Source organism: Hippocampus comes, unplaced genomic scaffold, assembly GCF_001891065.2.
Source record: "Hippocampus comes isolate QL1 unplaced genomic scaffold, H_comes_QL1_v1.1 scaffold72, whole genome shotgun sequence".
In the NCBI taxonomy this organism is placed as follows: domain Eukaryota; kingdom Metazoa; phylum Chordata; class Actinopteri; order Syngnathiformes; family Syngnathidae; genus Hippocampus; species Hippocampus comes.
In genome coordinates, this window is record NW_017806030.1 from 588,750 (window position 1) to 608,961 (window position 20,212).

The 20,212-nt window shown below is 42.8% G+C and overlaps 2 protein-coding genes across 2 annotated transcripts; one reads left to right on the top strand and one right to left on the bottom strand.

Annotated features, from left to right (window-relative positions):
- Positions 1–365: 365 nt before the first annotated feature.
- Positions 366–17,514, bottom strand: kiaa0753 (KIAA0753 ortholog). Its single transcript, XM_019892805.1, has 19 exons — positions 16,881–17,514; positions 16,046–16,348; positions 15,213–15,410; positions 14,930–15,136; positions 14,432–14,668; positions 14,284–14,346; positions 13,967–14,188; positions 13,713–13,890; positions 12,154–12,275; positions 11,947–12,077; positions 11,445–11,597; positions 10,037–10,126; positions 9,830–9,917; positions 7,938–8,009; positions 7,726–7,848; positions 7,573–7,648; positions 6,658–6,778; positions 3,642–3,863; positions 366–646 (listed from the first exon to the last, which is right to left on the bottom strand). Exons 1-19 carry the CDS (start codon positions 16,986–16,988, stop codon positions 487–489), a joined length of 2,874 nt encoding a protein of 957 aa, XP_019748364.1. The 5' UTR covers positions 16,989–17,514; the 3' UTR covers positions 366–486.
- A 140-nt stretch (positions 17,515–17,654) lies between these two features.
- Positions 17,655–19,089, top strand: txndc17 (thioredoxin domain containing 17). Its single transcript, XM_019892806.1, has 4 exons — positions 17,655–17,905; positions 18,031–18,112; positions 18,706–18,781; positions 18,859–19,089. Exons 1-4 carry the CDS (start codon positions 17,761–17,763, stop codon positions 18,925–18,927), a joined length of 372 nt encoding a protein of 123 aa, XP_019748365.1. The 5' UTR covers positions 17,655–17,760; the 3' UTR covers positions 18,928–19,089.
- The last annotated feature ends 1,123 nt before the right edge of the window (positions 19,090–20,212 follow it).

Here is a 20,212-nt window from a genome sequence, read left to right on the forward strand (position 1 = left end):
CCTGTATATATATGTATACATATATATCTGGTTCAAAAGTACGTGGTCCTATGTGACCCCCAGTAGCGCTGATGAAAAATTGCGGCCCCCTTCATCAATTAAGCTGTCCATCCCTGACACCGGTGGAGAAAGTGGCAAAAGTCATTTGACATGCAATCACACACTACCATTATTCCCGGACGGAAATAGAATGTGTGAGTAATCCGCGCGGGAGATCCAGTAATCTTATAATCCCTCCACCATAATGTAGTAATGGTCTCTCCAAGCTTATCTAAACTAATTTTCCCGGTGGAATACAATCTCACAGAACCGATGGTGTAGGAAGAGAAGCAGCCCTCAGATCAAAGGCAATGCGGCAATCTTCCTTGTTGGAGCTTTAGTTTATTTAAAAAAAAAACAAATAACACAGACACGCATACTCCCAATTAATTCAATTCCCTCCTGTACAAAATAAATTAAAAAGACAATCCCATGAGCTGCGAGCACCTATTGGTTGACCAAGGAGGAGGAAGAGGAAGCGACGCGAGGCGAGTGGATCAGTTGCAGGAACTCGGCGGTGAAAACGGCCTCGGCGCACTCCTCCATCACGTCCTGGAATTCAGCCGCCACGTCACCGGCCGCGTCCCACAACAACTCGTCTGCCAGGCTGCAGCACGACAAAGGAGACGATGACATAGAGACACACGCACCTCTTGGCAACTGCCTTGACCAGTTTTTGTCTTTTTGTAAATTTTGGAGTGACATCCAGGTCTTGATAATGTCACTGCTGTAGTATGGTAAATTTAATTCCTTGGAAACTCTATTGTCCCTTTCCCATGACTGATATCCTTGAGCAATGAGGTCTCTCTGACGCTGCAGACCTTGGCTTGTGCTCTAAGGTGTGATGAAAAAATGTCAGGAAATATCTAACTCATCAGCCGAACTTTCTTTGGGGTTAATCAGGGACAATTTAAATGATGGCGGGTGTGTGCTGACTCACATTTCACATGAATTTGAATGTGACTGATTAATTTTGATCACTGCCACATACCCCCTAATAAGAGGATGTGCACACTTGGGCAACCACATTATCTCAGTTTTTAATTTTATGTTCTCTCTGTAAAAGATTTGATGTCCTTTTCAGATGAGTTTTACAGCCCTGCATTAATGATTGAAAGCTTTACAATTATTATTTTATTTTGGTTTAATCATAATTATATAAGATGAATCGAAAATTGATATGCCCGCAAGCTGCATGTATGTAAAATAGCACGCCTAAAATGAGCTTCCAGATTCTTGTTTGCCTGAGCACCGCGCCGAGGTGAGTGCTTGTGAATATTCATAAAGTCAAAGAAATAAGCAAGTAAACAAGTGTTTTGTGCGGCTGAGCCGCAGGCAGATGTGACGTACTGACAGTGTTGAAGTGTTTCTGCAAATTAAGCGCAACGCGGGGCACAGATGTGTCTTTCCAAACATTAGCGGGGGGACGCATAAAATGGATTCATTGGTCTGTTTGCGCTCCAACGCAAACTGACTATAAAACCATATGAGGAATCTTTGAGGACATGTAAATGCAAGAGTGGGTGAAAGAGCGCGAGAGTGAACTATAAAAATCTGCTTCATCCGCTTTGGGACTGACAATGCCATGTCATCAACATACACATTCGGCAGTGCAGTTTAGTACAAGTCTAACTGGGATAACCACACACAGGGTTTTCGCTAAGCACAGAGAAGGAGGGTCTGAAAGAAAATATGCAAATATGTGTCACAGGTTGGATTTATACTGCAGGGCAAGTGTGCAAATCCCCATTTCATGTCGACATCCCATTTTTGGGACTGGCTACTTCCAAAGACCATGTGAGTAACTCCACAAGCATTAACGGTGGGTAGTGACGATACAGAAGTAAAGAATAACACACAAACCAGACAAATATTAAACATGATACACTACTCCCAAAAGGTTTGGCATTCAGTTTCGGCTTTCGGGTGAAATTTCAGGACGAGCCTAAAATGCATTCAAGCCGTAACAGGTGAACTTAATGTGACCTTCTCTCAGCTTTTAAATGCACATGTCCAACTGTTAAATGTCTCAGTACTTTTTGCACAAGATGCTGTTTTGTAAGGAGGATCTTAACGGCAAAATTCACAACAGGCATTTGATCCTTGAATCGACCAAGGAATGTCCTGTTTCAATTAGAGATAGTGTTGAAACAGCCATCCGCACCATGTTGTTCGCGTTTTGACATCTTGAGACCAAGACGACACCTCACAATGGATCAACAGTACCTTACCATTGTAATGCTACAAACAGGTCGTTCTCAGACAGAAATAGCCACTGAGCTTAGACTGTCACAGAGTGTCATCAGCACATTACAACAGAGATACTGAGAAACGGGAAGAGTCACAGAAAGATGTCGAAGTGGACGTCCTTTGGTCACATCCCATGCTGATGATCGTGAACAATGCCCTGAGAAATCGGATAATGAATGCCACTCAACTCCAGGCACGTTTAAGGGAGGTGGGGGGCACCCAAGTGTCACGTCAGACCATTCGAAACCGTTTACATTAGGGGTGGCCAACCCGCGGCTGTTTGGCTGGTTCAACGGGGCTCTCGGGCTTTCAAGCGTTGAAAATGCCTCGGCGGTGGCGCTGCCATTCAAACAACGGCGCTAAGTATAGCAGAATTTACGATGTCAGTCTATCATGAATCCCGTTACTTGATTGACATACAGGGCAACCAGTCAGATGACAGATGAATTCTGACCATTAGGTCACCACTCATGCGCAAACAACGGCGCTTAGCTAATCAGCGAATTACCTCTGATTTTAAGGCAGGTGTGCCCAATACGTCGATCGCGATCGACCGGGAGCCAGTGGACTGTTCCCTGGTCGAAAAACTTTGGCGGCCCCTGCCCTATGTTGCAAGCTAGGCACCCTAGGACTAAGTAACCGCTGTAGCTCGCATCCAGACAGTGCCTGCTTCAAGCCAGATTTGAAGAGGATTGTTCAAGAGAAGGAATGCCAGAAGTTCCTGCACTAAGCCGCTAAGCAACATGCATAGTAAGAGAAAATTATTATATTTTGGTTGGTGGACTTGGTTGAACAGGGTTTGTGTGTGTGAGGCAGTGCACACAATATTCATTGGCCTGTGGTCTTCGTACTGTAGGAGTCAATTCCTGTCATTATCATGTCGGTGTGTGACATTTACAATAAATGTGGCTGAGCAGAGGTCTGTGTGTGTCTGTGTGTGTGCGCGTGTGTGTGTGAGAGGAAGGGATGGGGTGATGTTTATGTGCGCCCATGTGTATAATGTGGCTCTTTGCAGTAACACAGTAAAAAAAAAAATGGCTCTTAGTCTCTGACTGCATGGCCACCCCAGGTTTACATCAGAGTGTTCCGCATGCTAGACGACCTGCAAGGGTACCTGACCACACCACCAGGCACAGGCGTCATCATCTGGCATGAGCCAGGGAGCATTTACGCTGGACGAGGGACCAGTGGACCTCATTGCTGTTCTCTGATCAAAGTCGATTCATGTTGAGCAAAAATGGATGCCTGCCGAAATGTGCCCACTACATATGACCTCTCATGAGCCAATTTCAGAGGTTTGCAACCAGAAGCTTACTACAAAGGCATAAAAAAGCATTTGCGAGTCTTGTTACCTGTCTGCGATGGACCAGAAGTTGACATCGCCATTCCCGCTCTCATTAGCCGCACGGTGTAGATATGAATCAAAGTCGTCACGGTAGTGTCGAATGCTTCTCAGCATGCTGCCGGGCACGCTGATGACCGTCCTCACCGCGCCACCCTCCTTGGGACCGGGGAATATCGGAAGGCCGTCTTCCTGGGATGCCTCCTCCATGAGGCTGCTCTCTGAGACGACTCTTTAATGAGACGAAACAAGAAGATGCTTGTGTGTGATGATGGCTTTTCTTCACCCTGAATTTTTCCACAGGAAGTGGGCAAACTTTTTTGCGCAATGGCCATGCCCCTCCCCCCCAGATTTAGACAGTGCGAGCTAGGTCAATTTACTCAGGGGTGGTGTTGTCTGAAGTCACGGTAATGAATTTGTAAAGCGACGGTTTGCAGAGGGCTCAGCTGGGCATAGCTGAGCGCTTTCTAATCCTCCCTACTTGGACGGATCGGCCTGCTTCTTGTGCTCTCTGAGCTATATTTAGTGTTGCGACAGTTCCGACACACACGCCTTTATCAAGAACCACTTGTGCTCCTAAAGAACTGACTTGTGGCCCAAAACATCCTCAAATTTGCTTCATCACATCAATTCTCCGCCCCCAACATTCGCAGGGTTTTTTTTGCTGGTTGTCTTTCCATTTAAGAAAGGGGAATGGGGTTAAGTGTTGATGCACGGATGGCGCAACACCGGGGCTTGGGCCCACCTAGAAAAACATCCTGGAGCCATCCCTGAGTAGATGCGTACTCAATGCAATTTCTTCTCTCAGGAATACGCTAGAAAGACATCTTTTGGTGCTTGACAGGCATATAAAAACAAACTCCACAAGTTTTGAATCATATTTTTCATGATAGACACTCACGAGTAGAGTCTCAACATTGATTCAAGGATGTGTCAATAAAGGAAGACTGAGGCAGAACTAAGACAAAGATAGCTTCAAGATAGGATAGCTCACAAATGGACTGCTGAGCTTTGGAAGAGTTGAAAAAAAATCAATGCTGAGGTAAAAAAAAAAGAAAAAAAAAGGTGTTGTGGTGTGAGGTGATTATTTCAGCAGTCTTTGACATTGACAAACACTTTAATGCTTGGCAATCAATGATGTCCTGAAGTAATTGTGTTGGAGTGGAGAGCACATTTTCTGGAACTGCAGCCCGTCAAACAAGAGAGGCGAGGGGATTAAAATAAAAGAAAGAAAGAATGCATGAAAGGTTTGGAAGATTACTGAGTGGGTCTTTCATCTTTCTATTGGTTATGATGGAAGATGCCTAGGGCCAGCCGGGGTGGCGGCCTGACCGGCGTCTGCGTCTCGACTCTTCACCATGGATACATAAATCTTATCTTGCACCATGAAATCGCTCATGATTCTATCAGTGGCCATGTGGAGTCATTGTTCTAGGTCGCTCCTTGCAAGAAAGAGGACCGACTGTACACACCGGACAGAAGGAATACAGGGGCTTTGACTAATACAGTCCGATTCCTTCCTCTTGAGGAACAAAGCATTCTGACGTGTCCTGATGAATGGATACTGGATATGCCAAATGTCTAATCGAGGTCGTCATATTTGAACACTAAATTAGACAGGCGAAGGCTTAAATAGCGGCAATTTGCAGCCTGTCAAAGTCAACAACTAAACACTTTCTGCATTTATCTCACCCCTAATGACTCCCCCATGTTCAACTTATTTGCCTTGGAGGGAGCTGGGCACGCACTGCACTTGGGAGGGACCAAGTTGCTTCATGCACATTGTATGACTTGAGAGCACCTCTGCTCCTGTTCTCCAGTCAATACAAGTGTCATCTATTTCAGTCAGTCCTTCTGGTAAGACTTGAGAATGATGCTAATGTAATAGCACTTAGGAGTGCTAAGTGGTATATATAAAAAGAGAACATCTATCCATTTTCAGATCTGCTTTTCCTCACAAGGATCGCGGGGTGTGCTGAAGCCTATCCCAGCCGTCTACAGGCAGTAGGCGGGGTACACCCTAAACTGGTTGCCAGCCAATCGTAGGGCACACATAGACAAACAACCATCCGCGCTCACACTCACACCCAGGGACAATTTAGAGTGTCCCATTAACCTGGCATGCATGTTTTTGGAATATGGGAGGAAACCAGAGTACCCGGAGAAAACCCACGCAGGCACGGGGAGAGCATGCAAACTCCACACAGGGGGTCTGGAGCCAGAATCGAACTCTGCACCTCTGTACTGTGAGGCCGACGCGCTAACCAGTCGACCGCCGAGGCCGCCAGAGAACATCAAATATCACATACTATGAAGATGTGTGGGGCGTCCCGGCGGTCGACTGGTTAGCGCGTCGACCTAACAGTGCAGAGGTGTAGGGTTCGATTCCGACTGTCGTTTATAAAGCACATAGTGCTAGCTAAGTTAGGTGGCAAAGGACACACCTAAACTTCGATATTTATTTACTTGATTTATACAGGAAGGATTTAACTTGACAGGCGTTGCACCTTCTGTGTGTGCAATCTGACAGGCAGATGCAGAGGTGGACCACCTTTACTGTATGTGCTGGTGGGAGCATCAAAACATGCAGTCACCCTGTGCGACCAGACGACATTTTCACTAGCACACACGTAAAACAGGGTAGGATTTGCGAGTATAATAACCGCACTTTCAAGCCCTGAAGAAGGGAGGCCTCCTCCTGGGAAAGCACTTACTTTGACACTTCACCAGGAACAAAGCGGAGTGCTGTAGGAAAAAAAAAAACATTTCATCCAGTCTCGAGGCCTAATTATGGAAAATAGCCAATGGCCTCCTGTAGTCATTTGCACACGCATTTGTCCCTCAAGCTACAATCTACACTACAAAAAGCCCATTTTTGTCCTCAAATGCAACCGCTTGTAGCATCTGTGCTCATCATGCATGTACATCTTCTTGGTTGCTAAAACGGCTGTATCATTGAAATGGATAAAAAGAAGAGACAAATGACAGCAGAATACAGAAAAAGATAAAAGGACATACAAACCCACCCTATTTCTACGGGTTCACCCAGAACAATATCAGCGGCCGCAGGCTGGCTTGGCATTCGCTTGGTCATTCTAATTGGTTGTGGAGAGCTTGGCCTCGAGCCTGGAACCTCGACCTGAGAGCCTGGGAAGAACAGCAAGAGGTCGAAGGTGGAGGAGGAGGTGAGTGTGAAGAAATAATTGGATATGGTTACCACCGTAACACGTTCTCCATCTAGAGGACATGTGAGGGAAACTTAAGGGCATCCTCACACTAGGCCATTCTCCATGAATTATTTCCAAACTGTTCTGTTTATTTCTAGTATGCAAAGTGGCGGTTATCCTCAATAACTGCTGAGGGAAGCAATGGCATTATTCACACGACACATTCATTCCACTTGCGCTTGTGACCGATCTTGCCATGGAGGTTTTTTTGACTGTAGTTTATTTCAAGAGGTTATGTGTATTTCTTAAGTGCAAGCTGATGGTTTTCATGAGTATCTGACAGGAGGACCAATCACAATGTGCTCAGTGTCATGAGTAAATGTGTGACTATCTGTGCCGTGGGCTATTTTTTTCAACTATGTGGAAGATTTGGAGTCATTCTGATTATTGCTGTCATGCAAGTGGTGGTTATTATTAAGTGGTGAGAAAAGCAATCGCATTAATCATATGACACAGCTGCATGTGAATGTGCGCATGTGCATGTGTGCGACAAATGTGGATTTTATCACTCTGTTGATTGTTTCTGGCCCACCTTTTCCAATCATGCCAGAGGAGGGGGAGTGTACTTTCTTGAGCATGCAGAAGAACACTCAAACCAAGATGAGTTTAGGTGTCGAGTAGACCGACACATGGCCCAGGTTGAGCTCGCCCTAATTGCCTGAGCGCAGTTAATAGAGCGTTTAAAATGCTTGTGCATGATGAGATGATGAGTACCTGCTGGCTGCTCCCATTGATGAGCATCTGAGTAGGCGATCGAGGCGATTCGTCTCCTCACTTGCTCATGGTCCCTCTGCTCCGAAATACATTCGGTAAAGACATTGAGCCTCTCCGCCGCAAGCAGTAGGGCGTTTCCACGGCGACCTTTACCTGTATCTCCTCCATGCGCTGCAGCATTCCCTCGAGGGTGGGGGCTTGCAGAACCCGCAGCGCTGCCTCCTCTAAGTGATCTTCCGGAAGGAACCCGCCCGCCTCCTCGCCTCGCTCGGCCACCTGAGAAACGTGAACAATTAAGGGAATTGAATTTAAGTGCATCTGAGGTTTGTTTAATTGCCCAGCTAAAAATAGCCTTTATAGTTCACCCTCATTGCAGCCTGCTCTGACAGCTTATTCCTCAGCGGCAAGTCACTCCTGCTCCAGGACTCTCCGATATGCTGAGGTAAACACACAAATGAAGATAATTGGCACTTCAAACGCGGTTACAAAAGCCCAAAACACACACCGAGACACACCGAATCGTTGAATAATGCATCATAGCGCGTCATAGCAAGCCAAAGATAACACAAAATATGTCCCCTGAGGAACTGTGAACCGAAACGGGCGATGAGATCAGACCCACTTCCGAGGAGTCCTGAATGCACTTGAAGATCCTTTGAGATTGGCACGCCACTGTTATTTGTCAACATGATCTTGTCTTTGATGTTCAAGTGGGAAAACCCTATGTTCTAGCATCATTTTTACCAAGCAATACAAATGCTGTTATGTACCATATGCATGTGTGTCTGAATCATCGAGTCCCACAATTTAGTTGCCTTATGAAGGCCTAATGGTAACAGAAGAGACGCAACAGGCACATTCATTTGACCTTTGGGGGTGAAAAAGTCCAGTGATTATACTGTTAATTATGTGGGGGGCGAAATAACACAACCCGATTCACATTTTGTCTTTTAATTGCATTTCAATCGGTTGAGAAATGGTGACACTCTTAACCACCTTTCAAATATTTTGTGTCTAGCGTTTTTGTTGTTTAGTTTTTGTTCCAGAAGAACCTGAGTGAGACTTTCGCTCTGCAATCACTCAGCTAATTTATTCACGCATGAAAGTAAACAAAGGCAGCTGACAAATCAAGATTGAGGTTGCCGCCAAGGCCTTGAATCTAGATATGCACACTTAAGAGTTTAATCTGAGAAAAAGGGGATGTAAGATGAAAATTTTATTTTTTAAGGTTTTCTTTGCAAAACAGTTGTGTCTCAGGAGGGCCTGTCCACCCATCAAGTGTGAAATTAGACAACCAAGTAACGCTGCTGGTTTATTAAACAGTTAGATAACAGTGGGGCTAATGTGCATAACAACCACTCGAACGTTTCCATGACATGACCTCGGCTGGTCGAAAAGAAAGCGTGGATGGGGGCTTTTGTGTGCCCATGTGCTAGAAAAACACTATCATTGTCCTGCTTGCTTGCATTATTGGGCTCTGCTAGTACAAAGCAAGAAGCTGGGCGCTATGAACATCCATCGTTTGAGATGGCCAATTGCTAGCAGGAAGGATCCAGCTCGCTGGTGGTCAATCAAACGAAAGCTGGGCTCACCATTGGCCCAGCAGTAAGCAGGGTTCGGATAAGAGCTAGCTCACTCCATGAGACAGCTCTACCCCAAAAATGAATTTCACCAGGGCAAGAAGTACACAGTAAAAATGTCTCCATATCATTATCTTTGGGGTACTGTGACGTTCGCATGTCCCAGATGTGTTTTATAAAGACACCTGGGGCCTCATACACAAAAGGTGCATACGCATAAAAATGGGGCATACGCACTTTTCTACACTCACGTTCAGATGTATCAAGAGTGAAATGACCATGGAAATGTGCGGTGCTCCAAGGCAACTAGTTGGCTGGCCTACATGTTTTTCTTGCTTTAGAGCCATGGAGAGACATAGAGATGATGCTGGGCAGTAGCGGGCGGGTGCAGTGGCGCGTGAAGGAACAATATATGCCCGGGGTGAATGGACAGTTTCAATGCCCCTGAAAACTTTTTCTGTTGACGGGCTGTCGCAGGGGGCGTTTTGACTATTGCAACGTCCACCCAACTCGGGGATCGAACTCATGCGGCCACCACTTCTCCGCTGAGCTAAAAGTCCAGGCTGCCATCACTGCTCAGCACCCAATTAGAAGTTAATAACTCAGTTAAATGTTAAACTGTGAAAAAGATGAAAAATAATGTCTACACGAGACATACAGTGTGATATCGCGCTCACCTTGGCCTCATCTAGAAGCGGTCCGATTCTCTCTCGCACCTGCTGCTCAGCCCTTTCAGCCCACTGAGTCGGCGAGACAACCTCGGCCCTGTATACCAAAACAGTTTATTAGTTTCATTTGTATCCAGTTGTGAGCATGTGCTCTCTTCCTCTGAGGTCGCAATCAGGCCAGATCTGCATGCATTTGCCCGCTGCCTTTACCCGTACCTCAGTCGTTCAATGCGTTCGGCCTCCACTCGTGTCAGCTGGTTAAGGTCCTTTAGTCGTTCCGCGGTGAGCTTGTCCAACCATGCGGCTCTGTGGTGAACAAAATGTTGTGTGTTCAGCATTTTGTCATAATAAGACTGACAAAACCCAATTTGGTGGCTCCTAAGAGAACCAGTGAAGACATAGGGAGAAGTGTGACCATAGCCAGAGAATAAGAAATGTGTTATCGCAAAGGGCTTGTACAACATGAGCTGTGCAGTTAATTCATTCATCCATCCATCCATTTCCAATATCACTGATCCTGTTCAGGGTCACAGACAGGGTCCTGGAGCCTATCATGGCTGGCTTCGGGCGCAAGGCGGACTAAACCCTGGACTGGCCGTCAGCCAGGCGCAGAGCACATATAGAAATGGACAACTACTCACGCTCACATTCACACCGTCACTGAGATGGAACTGAACCCACACTGTCTGCATCCGAGTCAGGTGAATGTACCACTCCGTCAAGAGTGACCAATGCAATTAATTAGACCATCAATTACACACGATCATGTTAATTTGACAGAGTGAAATGTATATAGCTAATGACCAAAGTGAAAATGAGGATCAGGTTTTTGCTGCATTTTTTCCCTCCTGTTTTCAAAAGGTGTGATAGTTTTGCTATATTTTTGTTTTATTGATCAATTTCACTTCTACAGCTTTTTTTGTGATGTCACCACAGAAAGTGTCATGATAACAACCACAGCCCCAGCACAACATGAGCAATACAATTAGTTGTATGATAATCAACCAACAATAATTAATTTGAACAAGCAGATGGTGGCATAATTAGCATGTAGCACAATCAGAGACAAAAGGTAATAATTTGGACATTTTCACCACGCTGAAAACATGTTCCCCTTCTGTCTTTCAGATGTATTTAGTTTTATATTGACTTATAGGTGTTAGCTTCTCTTTGTATTTGACTGTTGAAATGCACGTTTTAATTACTGCATATTTATTAAATATTTTCATAAGCTTCTGATTCTTTGGGAGGACCAATTGTGGTAATGATGTTTTGATTAAATAAACGTACGCGGAGCAGAAAAACGGGCAGTGAATTAATCTCCCACAAAGACATACGATCTCGATTTAGAATTGAGCGAGCGGTTTGATTAATTTATTGCGGATGGCAAAAAAAAGTGATTGGTGAGTGATGCCTGCGGCTGCGGGTAAGTCCAATCTGACACAGGACTTGGAAATAACATTGAGAAGACAAATGAGGGACTTATTAAACTGCCCTTTGTTCCAGACTTGTTCTCTTGTGCCAACTACTGCTGCAACAAAAAACCCAACTCAAATCTGCATAAATATTTAATACAGAAATACGGTTTCTGTTAAGCATGAAAGAAGACTAAAATTTATGTTACTTGAGTGCTTCATTCTGGGCTTGTTGCTTCTTTTCTGAGCTTGGGTGAGCCGCTTCGCTGAATCCCACATGGGCTTTCTCGGGACTCGAGGAGGACAACAGCTTGGCCGGAGATGAGAGGCATCTTGGCTCGGATGTCGTCTTGTGACGGGAACTGTGGAGGTCCATTACAATCTTTCATTATGATGGGCTTCATTTTAAACATCGACATTCGCTACAATACATTTTTGCAAGATAAAATACTCTCCTATGTAGTTAAAAAAATACAATAACATAAATTCGCTAATAAAAGTAAGGCTACTTTTTTTTTTATATAAATCCTGTTTGCAACCATTCATTATGTCTTGGTGTCCCTAATAAAGTGTCCAGTGAGTCTAGCCAAAAGGATATAAAATGCCTTTTAGAGCAGTTCAAGAACATCCTGAGAGTGTAAGTATAACTTCAACGCTACACAGATTCCATAATCATCACATATTACAGGAATAGACAGCAAAGAGGCTCACCGTGGCGGCGAGAGAGAACACGACGCCGGTATCCACGGCACAGACGGCTCCCTGTGAGGAAACTCATTGACTCGGAGGCGAGAGGAAACTGTGGGTTCTTTGAAATGTGCGTCCTCCTTCCCAAAATTGCCCTAACAGGACATAAACCATTTCATATGCTGCGTGTCAGCGTGGGATAATTGTGACATTTACAATTCCAATAAACACCTTCACTTTTGGAGCCTGGTGATTTTTTTTGCCAGGGGAGTTTCTCTTGAACTGTTGCGGCGCCCCCTGCAGGCCAACCGGCTTGTCCAGTCCACGCCGCTTCTGCATCGCCATTCTCCGAACTGCCAACATAACAAATGGTTGACAATAAATAAGCGGGGTGCCTAAATTAATTTGGGGCAGGAGTACCTTTGAAATTATAGTTAGGGATATCAGCAATTGAAACAAACAAAAACGATCCCACGCCAAAAGATTGAATTTGGAGTTCAACCTAAACATTCTGGAAAAAGATGCCTCAAAATTTAAACCTTGCATACATGTCAGCAAATCATGTTTGACTTCAGCGCCTTGGGCATTTAAACCAGTTTTTCAACCTTATTGAGACAAAGTGCACATTTCACATTTGTAAAATCTCATGGCACAGCACTAAACAAAAATGTTAACATATTCCCAGGGGAAAAAAATCTACTACAGGTCAATTTTAAAAAATATAAAAAAAAAAAAAAAAATTAAAAGTTTTTAATTTGTACAAATGCACTTAAAGATATTTTTAAATCAATGAAAAATGCCCAGAAACACTATTGAATTAAACACAATTACATAAATCCAAAATGTATTACATTTTTAAAACCTCATTAAATGAACAGAAATTCCATTAAATAATTACAAACTTGACCATAACATAATTTTTAACCGCTACGTTTGGAAATTCATGATAATAAACACCGAATAGAGTCAATGATTATTTTACATTTTAATATTTATTTCTTATTTTATCGAATTTATTGAATTTAAACGTCTTTATATTCCTTCAATTTTGGCACCCAGCTGCAGTGCACAAGTTCAGTGAGCTCTCACCATGGCTACTTCTCGGTGGATTGCTGGCCTTCGGGGGTCCGTGAGCCACACCACTTCCCCTAGGTGCTTTGATGGCGGGCAACATCCTGGGATAAGTGGACGACTTCTTCTGTGAAGGACAAGCTGGATCTTGCAAGGCTTGCTGTAAACCTTGCATACATGTCAGCAAATCATGTTTGACTTCAGCGCCTTGGGCATTTAAACCAGTTTTTCAACCTTATTGAGACAAAGTGCACATTTCACATTTGTAAAATCTCATGGCACAGCACTAAACAAAAATGTTAACATATTCCCAGGGGAAAAAAATCTACTACAGGTCAATTTTAAAAAATATAAAAAAAAAAAAAAAAAATTAAAAGTTTTTAATTTGTACAAATGCACTTAAAGATATTTTTAAATCAATGAAAAATGCCCAGAAACACTATTGAATTAAACACAATTACATAAATCCAAAATGTATTACATTTTTAAAACCTCATTAAATGAACAGAAATTCCATTAAATAATTACAAACTTGACCATAACATAATTTTTAACCGCTACGTTTGGAAATTCATGATAATAAACACCGAATAGAGTCAATGATTATTTTACATTTTAATATTTATTTCTTATTTTATCGAATTTATTGAATTTAAACGTCTTTATATTCCTTCAATTTTGGCACCCAGCTGCAGTGCACAAGTTCAGTGAGCTCTCACCATGGCTACTTCTCGGTGGATTGCTGGCCTTCGGGGGTCCGTGAGCCACACCACTTCCCCTAGGTGCTTTGATGGCGGGCAACATCCTGGGATAAGTGGACGACTTCTTCTGTGAAGGACAAGCTGGATCTTGCAAGGCTTGCTGTAATTTGTGTTTGCTGATGGCATAGTCCAAAATCTAATGGGAGACATAATCGTCAAGTGCACCTGCCTGTGATGTGACACCATCATTTATACGTTCATATTTCCTTCACCTCTAATTCACGCAGGATTTCGCGAGACATCTCTGGCATGGGCGAGCCCGGCTCCACTTGTATCCTGGCTGAGCACAGGGAGAGCTGGCAAATGAGCCGGCTCAGTTCTGCACAATGAGGTGGCAGTTTGCTATGACGCTGTTCGGCAAGTTGGCAGTTGACCACCTGCAAAGCTTTCAGGGTGCCACGATGGGCACCTGCAAGACGCTGGATGGCTGTAGACTGTGTGATTAAAAACATCACAGAGGTTGATGTTGACCATTTTCATACCTGATGCTTAGAGTTCTATTGATATTACTGGTACTCTTAAAACAAACCTTTTTATCATCCCACATGCTCTGGTTGTGAAGCTTCTCAATGTACTGTTGTGTCGCTTTGATCTGAAGGAAAAAAAAACAAAACTAAATGTTATTCTAGGGACCCAAAATTATCTTTTTGAGTTTATGAATAGCCAAACTGAAGTACCTGCTGGTGGAGAGCGTAGATGATCCGTGACGAGCGCTCGGACTGCTTCTGCCAGCGTACCTCCAGCTTCTCCTGCTCACCGGGTTCCAGATCTTCCGCCACATTGTGCTCATTTTTAACATATGAAATGTCTCTGATAGACAGTTTCTCCACTTGCTGGATGAAGTTTTCTAGCTCGGCGTGAAGCTTGTGCATCTCTTGGCCTAAGAGATCCAGCTGGCTCACGGACCCCGATGGCTTCAAAAACACACCATGATCCCAATTACAAGATGTAATGGCATTAGCGTGCATCAGTACTTGGTATCAGTGAGTAATGAAATGCTACTTAGACTCGTATTTGGTCTAAAATAAATTGGTATTGCTGTATCCCAACAATTAATAGTGTCTGAGAGGAGTAATTCCATTCATGACATGACAAGTACTTGGCACAAGAATGTGCCTTTTTTGGGTTTTTTTTTTTATTCTCTAGATAAAAAAAAGTAACAATGTAGTAAATACCTGTATTAATGCACTCTCAGAGTTCTTTTGCAGCTTCAATATCTCCTGTCTCAGGAGATCCTCCTGGTCTGGGAAATCTGATGTCCTGAGAATCATATGTCCTGTTGAGGGGGGCTGATGAATGTGGACCCTGGATGTCATGGGGGGCTTCTTGGCCACGTCCTGTTGCTGTCTGGCTCCAAGTGAGTTTACCTCTGGATCCAGGCCCTGCAAAGAAAGAGGTCATATGGGACTTAACACACAATGGAATGGATAAACCAAAATAAATGTAGGTATCAAGTACCTTTTTTAGACTTTCAAGTTCATTCTGAAGCTTGCGGACCTCCTGCCTTAAGAGATCGTGCTGGTTTGCACCTACTACCGGCCTTGTTGAGGTGGCTGGATGGCCTTTTTGCTTGGAATGCGCGGGATGCCTCTTTGAAGCGGGCTGTTTGGATCCAGATCTCGCCAGTCTCTCTTTCAGACTCAGTTTGGTTGTCATCTTCCATGGGAAAGAAGAAATTACCAAGTCATGGCAAATCTTGCTACTTTTTTTCAGCAGTTCACTCTTGAGGCGCATATCTGAAGCTCGCTAAGTGACTCGAATATTTGCTTGCAAACATAAAACCAAACAAAACAAAACAAAAATCAACCAAGCAATGGCTTGGAACCTTGAAGACTCATAAGTTGAGGTTCAACTGTATTAATAGTTTAAAAATTAAATATACCAACTCGTATCCCCAAACAGTTTATTTCAAACTCATTTTACACAGTACACTTTAAAATAAATGGTGCACTTGACTTTGAAAAAAATACACCATAAGGGCAAGAGTACATGCACATGCGGTGAAAACTCTCCATAATTTCTGAACAACACAGGCTAAACATAGCACCTCCCCAACATAAAGCTTGTCACAATTACTACTTTCTTTTTTGCCAGGACATTGATACCATCTTGTGGCATCATGAGGCACAACAGAAAGAGCACAGAAACCAAAAAATGGGAAAGTTTTCTCATCAACGAGCTAAGGATAGGTTCCCCAGAAAAGAAAAACACAAATAGATTAATTTTGGAATAGCAAACAACGAGTAGGTGGGGATTCACTACACTGTACACTGTTTATTCACATTAATTACCTGAGGCAGCGTACTATTGCAAATGTCCACCACGGAAGCATCTCCCAAAGAGTCTGTCGACGGCCTGCACATGGCTTGGAAACGTCTCCGCCTCAGATCCCTCTTGGCTAGGTCTACCGCAGCTTGCAGCTTTTCCTCGGAGAGACTGCTAAAGCCGAGCGAGGTTTTAACACTGCTGTCCACGTCCTTCTGCCGCTCACCTGGCGGTAGCGGGAGTAGCTTCTCAATGACTATGGCGGCCGGAGGACCCACAGCTGTGGCGCGGTTCCTGAAGCTGGCGGCCACAGCTTCATTGAACAGCAGCTGAGTAAAAAGGGACATAGCATGGAAAATCTTACATTTAAATTTTTGTAAACTAATAGTGTGCCTTCCTTACCCATCACATGTGAAATTTAACACCCAAGTGCATCTTCAGTTATCTGCGTATTTCTGAAAATGTTATCAGGCCTAGTGACTGGTCACAATAATTATTGTGTAAGCTTTAATTAACCATTTGAATAAGTAAACTTTTGTGACAGCTCATCGGGTGTGCTACTACGAATTATGGTCTGAAAGTTATTTATAGGATCATACATTTATGCCAAAGACTAATCGTGACAGGCACAGCAAGCAGATTATATTCAATTAGATAGTAAAAAGAATTAACCGCTGTTGCCATTGATACAAAAGAATGAGACAAGGCAATCACACAGTGAGTAAATCGAGATCATTACTATTTCAGTATGTATATATTCTGAGAGACATTTTTCTAATGTGTTGAAATGCCTTGGCTCAAGAAAAATTGGGAAAGACTGGACTGACAACAGGACAATGAGGATAAGAAATCATAGTTTACCTTGGTTTGGGATGTTGCAGTGTATAAATAGCCACCGTTGTGGGTGTTTCGGTTTGAAGCCAAAACAACCCATTCCCTACCATTAGTTTGCTGTCCAGTGGAAATCATCGCGGCGATTATAGTTTAAAAATGAATTCATAACAGCGGGAAGGACCGGCATGTCGGGTCAAATTAGCATAAAAATCGCAAACATCGTATTTTGTTGGACGTTTCCGTCCAATAATTAATAAAAACCAAATGCCGATGCTTTGATGAAACCTTGATATGTATAGTTTCTGTGCTTGAGTAATGATTTAAAAATCCAAATTTAAAGTTGTTCAAACCACTCCGTGATTAAAACAAAAAAAAAATAAACCTGTACCGCCATGACAACGAATCGTCGTTGACAGGAAGTACGAAGTACGGAAAGCGAAAGAGCTAAAATGGTACTGGAGTAACTTTTACAGAATTGTAAGTACAGCACCACTGACAGCAGTACATAACATACGATTTTTACAACAATAATGCATTCTTCCCCGTAAATAGCTCTATTTCCACAGCTCTGAGCAAAGTGATCTCAGCTGTAAGACAAAGAGCTTATAAGTTATAAGAATCGCTTTTACAAAAAAAATTAATGAATGGGTTTACGTAGCCACATAACGTATGAATTACCTTCTTATCAAATTTTAATTGATATTTGAAAACGATAATGACTTTGTTACCAACAACAACACGAACAATGAGGTACGCGTCTCTACTCCGGAAGTGCTCCTGTGGCCTTTTTTGCAACTTGACATAAAATGTTCCTGTCTTGGGAAATGCTATGTCAGCACAGCACAAACCGTAGGCGCCAGTTCTATCTTAACTTATCTCCAAGCTACTGTTTTCGCCGAACCGAACCATGGCCCAGTACGAACAAGTGAACGTGCGTGGCTATAGTGAATTCTGCAAGGCTGTGGCAGACAGACCGGGCAAAGATATTTTTGCGTACTTCTCTGGCGACAAAGACGAGAAAGGCAATAGCTGGTGTCCAGACTGTGTCAGAGGTAAATGTTTATTATGTCGCAACCTGGAATAATACTTTTACAATGATGTTGCTCCAAAGGTCGGTCCCTCTTTGAATACTTTGTGTTTCCTATGTTCATAACGGTTCCCCAATTTTTGCCTGCAGCTGAGCCGATTATAAAGGGAGCAATGAGCTCACTCCCCCAGGGCTCGGTCTTCATCTACTGTCAAGTTGGTGAAAGGAACTAGTCAGTATATCTGTTTTTTTTCTTCTCTGTACAATTTTCCTAAATATGAGGCGCTCTGATGTGCAAATGTGCAACAAGCTTCAGTCTCAAATAAATGGCCATATTCTCAAGAATAGAAAATGACCTTGTTGACCTCTTCTTACAGCCAATAAATATAAATGATGAGAATAAAAGAGATGCATGTGGGTTTTTTTTCCACATTCAGCAAGTCAGGGTTAGAATTACAAAAGGAGGGTGTTGACATCAAATTAGGGTATCAAATCTGGGTGAGGGATTCAAAGTTTTACAAACACAGGTACTGCAAGAAGGTTAATACGAACGTTTTAAGCCAAGTTGACAAAGTCACAGTAGTGCTTCAAGTCTAGATCAGGATTTGAAAATACAGTTTCAAATTCAAGTTAAGATTTTATGTTTGGATTAATGTTTGAAATTAGGGCTTCAAGACGGCCTTATGGTTTGAGAACAGTTTACGTGTTTAAAATAAGGTTTCAAGCCAAGGTTAAGGTTTTCAGTCGGATTACGAGCCTGGGTAGGGATTCAAGTCGGATTTCAAGCCCAGGATATGATTATTATGCTGCTTGTTTTCAATGCAGTTGGAAGGATTCAAGCAATGAGTTCAAGACAACGCTCAAGCTGATTGGGGTGCCCACCCTTCTGCGATACAACACCGTAAGAAACACACACACACACAAACACACACACGTACTTTAGTCACATATTTCGTGTGTCTCTGTGTGATTTTTCAGCCTCAGAAACTGGTGGAGGAGGAATGCTTCAAAGAGGATCTAGTGAGGATGATGTTCACTGAAGACTGAGAGACATGTGCCTTCAGCCACTGTCGGTTGGATCAAGAAACACAATAAAACACTTCTTAATCACACTCAATATAGTGACAATGTAATGCAAAAGCATTATATTATAATTATCCATGTTAATATCTTGTAGTAGCATTGAATAAAGTCATGCCTGATCATGCAGCTATTGGTCACTTTCTTTAAATTAAAATTACAATTTAAGAACATATCAATGGACATCATTCTGTATTTCAACAGGTTAATAATGATGAGAAAAGTAATCAAATTAAGCATGACAGTAGCGCTCTAGAACACTTTCATTAAATTTATCAATATTATTAATGTATGTATAGCAATGTGATTAAATACTAAAATGTAATAGAATTTCTCATTCATATATAGAACTAAACACTACGTTGAAATCATATGAATACATTTATTTATTTATTTATGGATGTATTTATTTAAATGTATGTGTGGCATGGTCGGTCAATTCTGCCTCACAGTACAAAGGTCAGGGGTTCGATTCAAGGCTTTGGCCTTCCCGTGTGGAGTTTGCATGTTCTGCGTGGGTTTTCTACGCGTGCTCCGATTTCCTCCCACAGTCCGAAAACCTGCATAGTAGGTTGATTGAACGCTCTAAATCGTCCATACGTGTGATTGTAAGCGCGAATGGCTCTTTGTCTATGTGTCCCTTGAGATTGGCAGGCAACCAGTTCAGGGTGTACCCCGAAGACTGCTGGGATAGGCTCAGAGATATGTCATAGTATTTCTATATTTTAAAAAGTAGAACTAGATGTATTTAATTTATGTCATTGTTAATTTCAAATGGCCTACTCCGTGTAGGTGTCTTCTGTGACCACTAGATGGCAAGGTATCATCGCGGATTATGAGTACGTTCACCTCCTGAACAATAAAAACTATATAATGTATACAGTACTGTATTTTGTGGTTGTTTACGGCAAAAAAAGACGACATAGGTGACACGAAAATAACGTAAGTGGATGTTTTTAAAGGCTATAACAAAACTATTTTGAGCATGTATTGCGTGTGAAGTTGTTTTATTATCGACCGTCACGTGACCGGAAGTCTTGTGAGTGGAGAAGAACCGCGCAGCCGCAGCTGTGCAGTCAAATTGCACGATACCGCCAATCTCATCGATAGTGATTACAATATCTTTCTGACGAGTAACGAACGCCTCACCAAAGTCCAAAATTAAAATAAAATGCATGTAATTAAATGGCATGAAGTGTAGACAACTAAATAATTTCAAATACTTGTTTTATATGCTTAATTAAATGAAATA

Coding starts and splice junctions, on each gene's coding strand:
- txndc17 (XM_019892806.1), top strand. CDS start 17,761: ATGGCCCAGTACGAACAAGTGAACGTGCGTGGCTATAGTGAATTCTGC. Junction 17,906..18,030: donor GTGTCCAGACTGTGTCAGAG/GTAAATGTTTAT, acceptor TTTTGCCTGCAG/CTGAGCCGATTATAAAGGGA. Junction 18,113..18,705: donor CAAGTTGGTGAAAGGAACTA/GTCAGTATATCT, acceptor TTTTCAATGCAG/TTGGAAGGATTCAAGCAATG.
- kiaa0753 (XM_019892805.1), bottom strand. CDS start 16,988: ATGATTTCCACTGGACAGCAAACTAATGGTAGGGAATGGGTTGTTTTG. Junction 14,669..14,929: donor CTGAGAGTGCATTAATACAG/GTATTTACTACA, acceptor GTGTTTTTGAAG/CCATCGGGGTCCGTGAGCCA. Junction 14,189..14,283: donor GCATGTGGGATGATAAAAAG/GTTTGTTTTAAG, acceptor TTAATCACACAG/TCTACAGCCATCCAGCGTCT.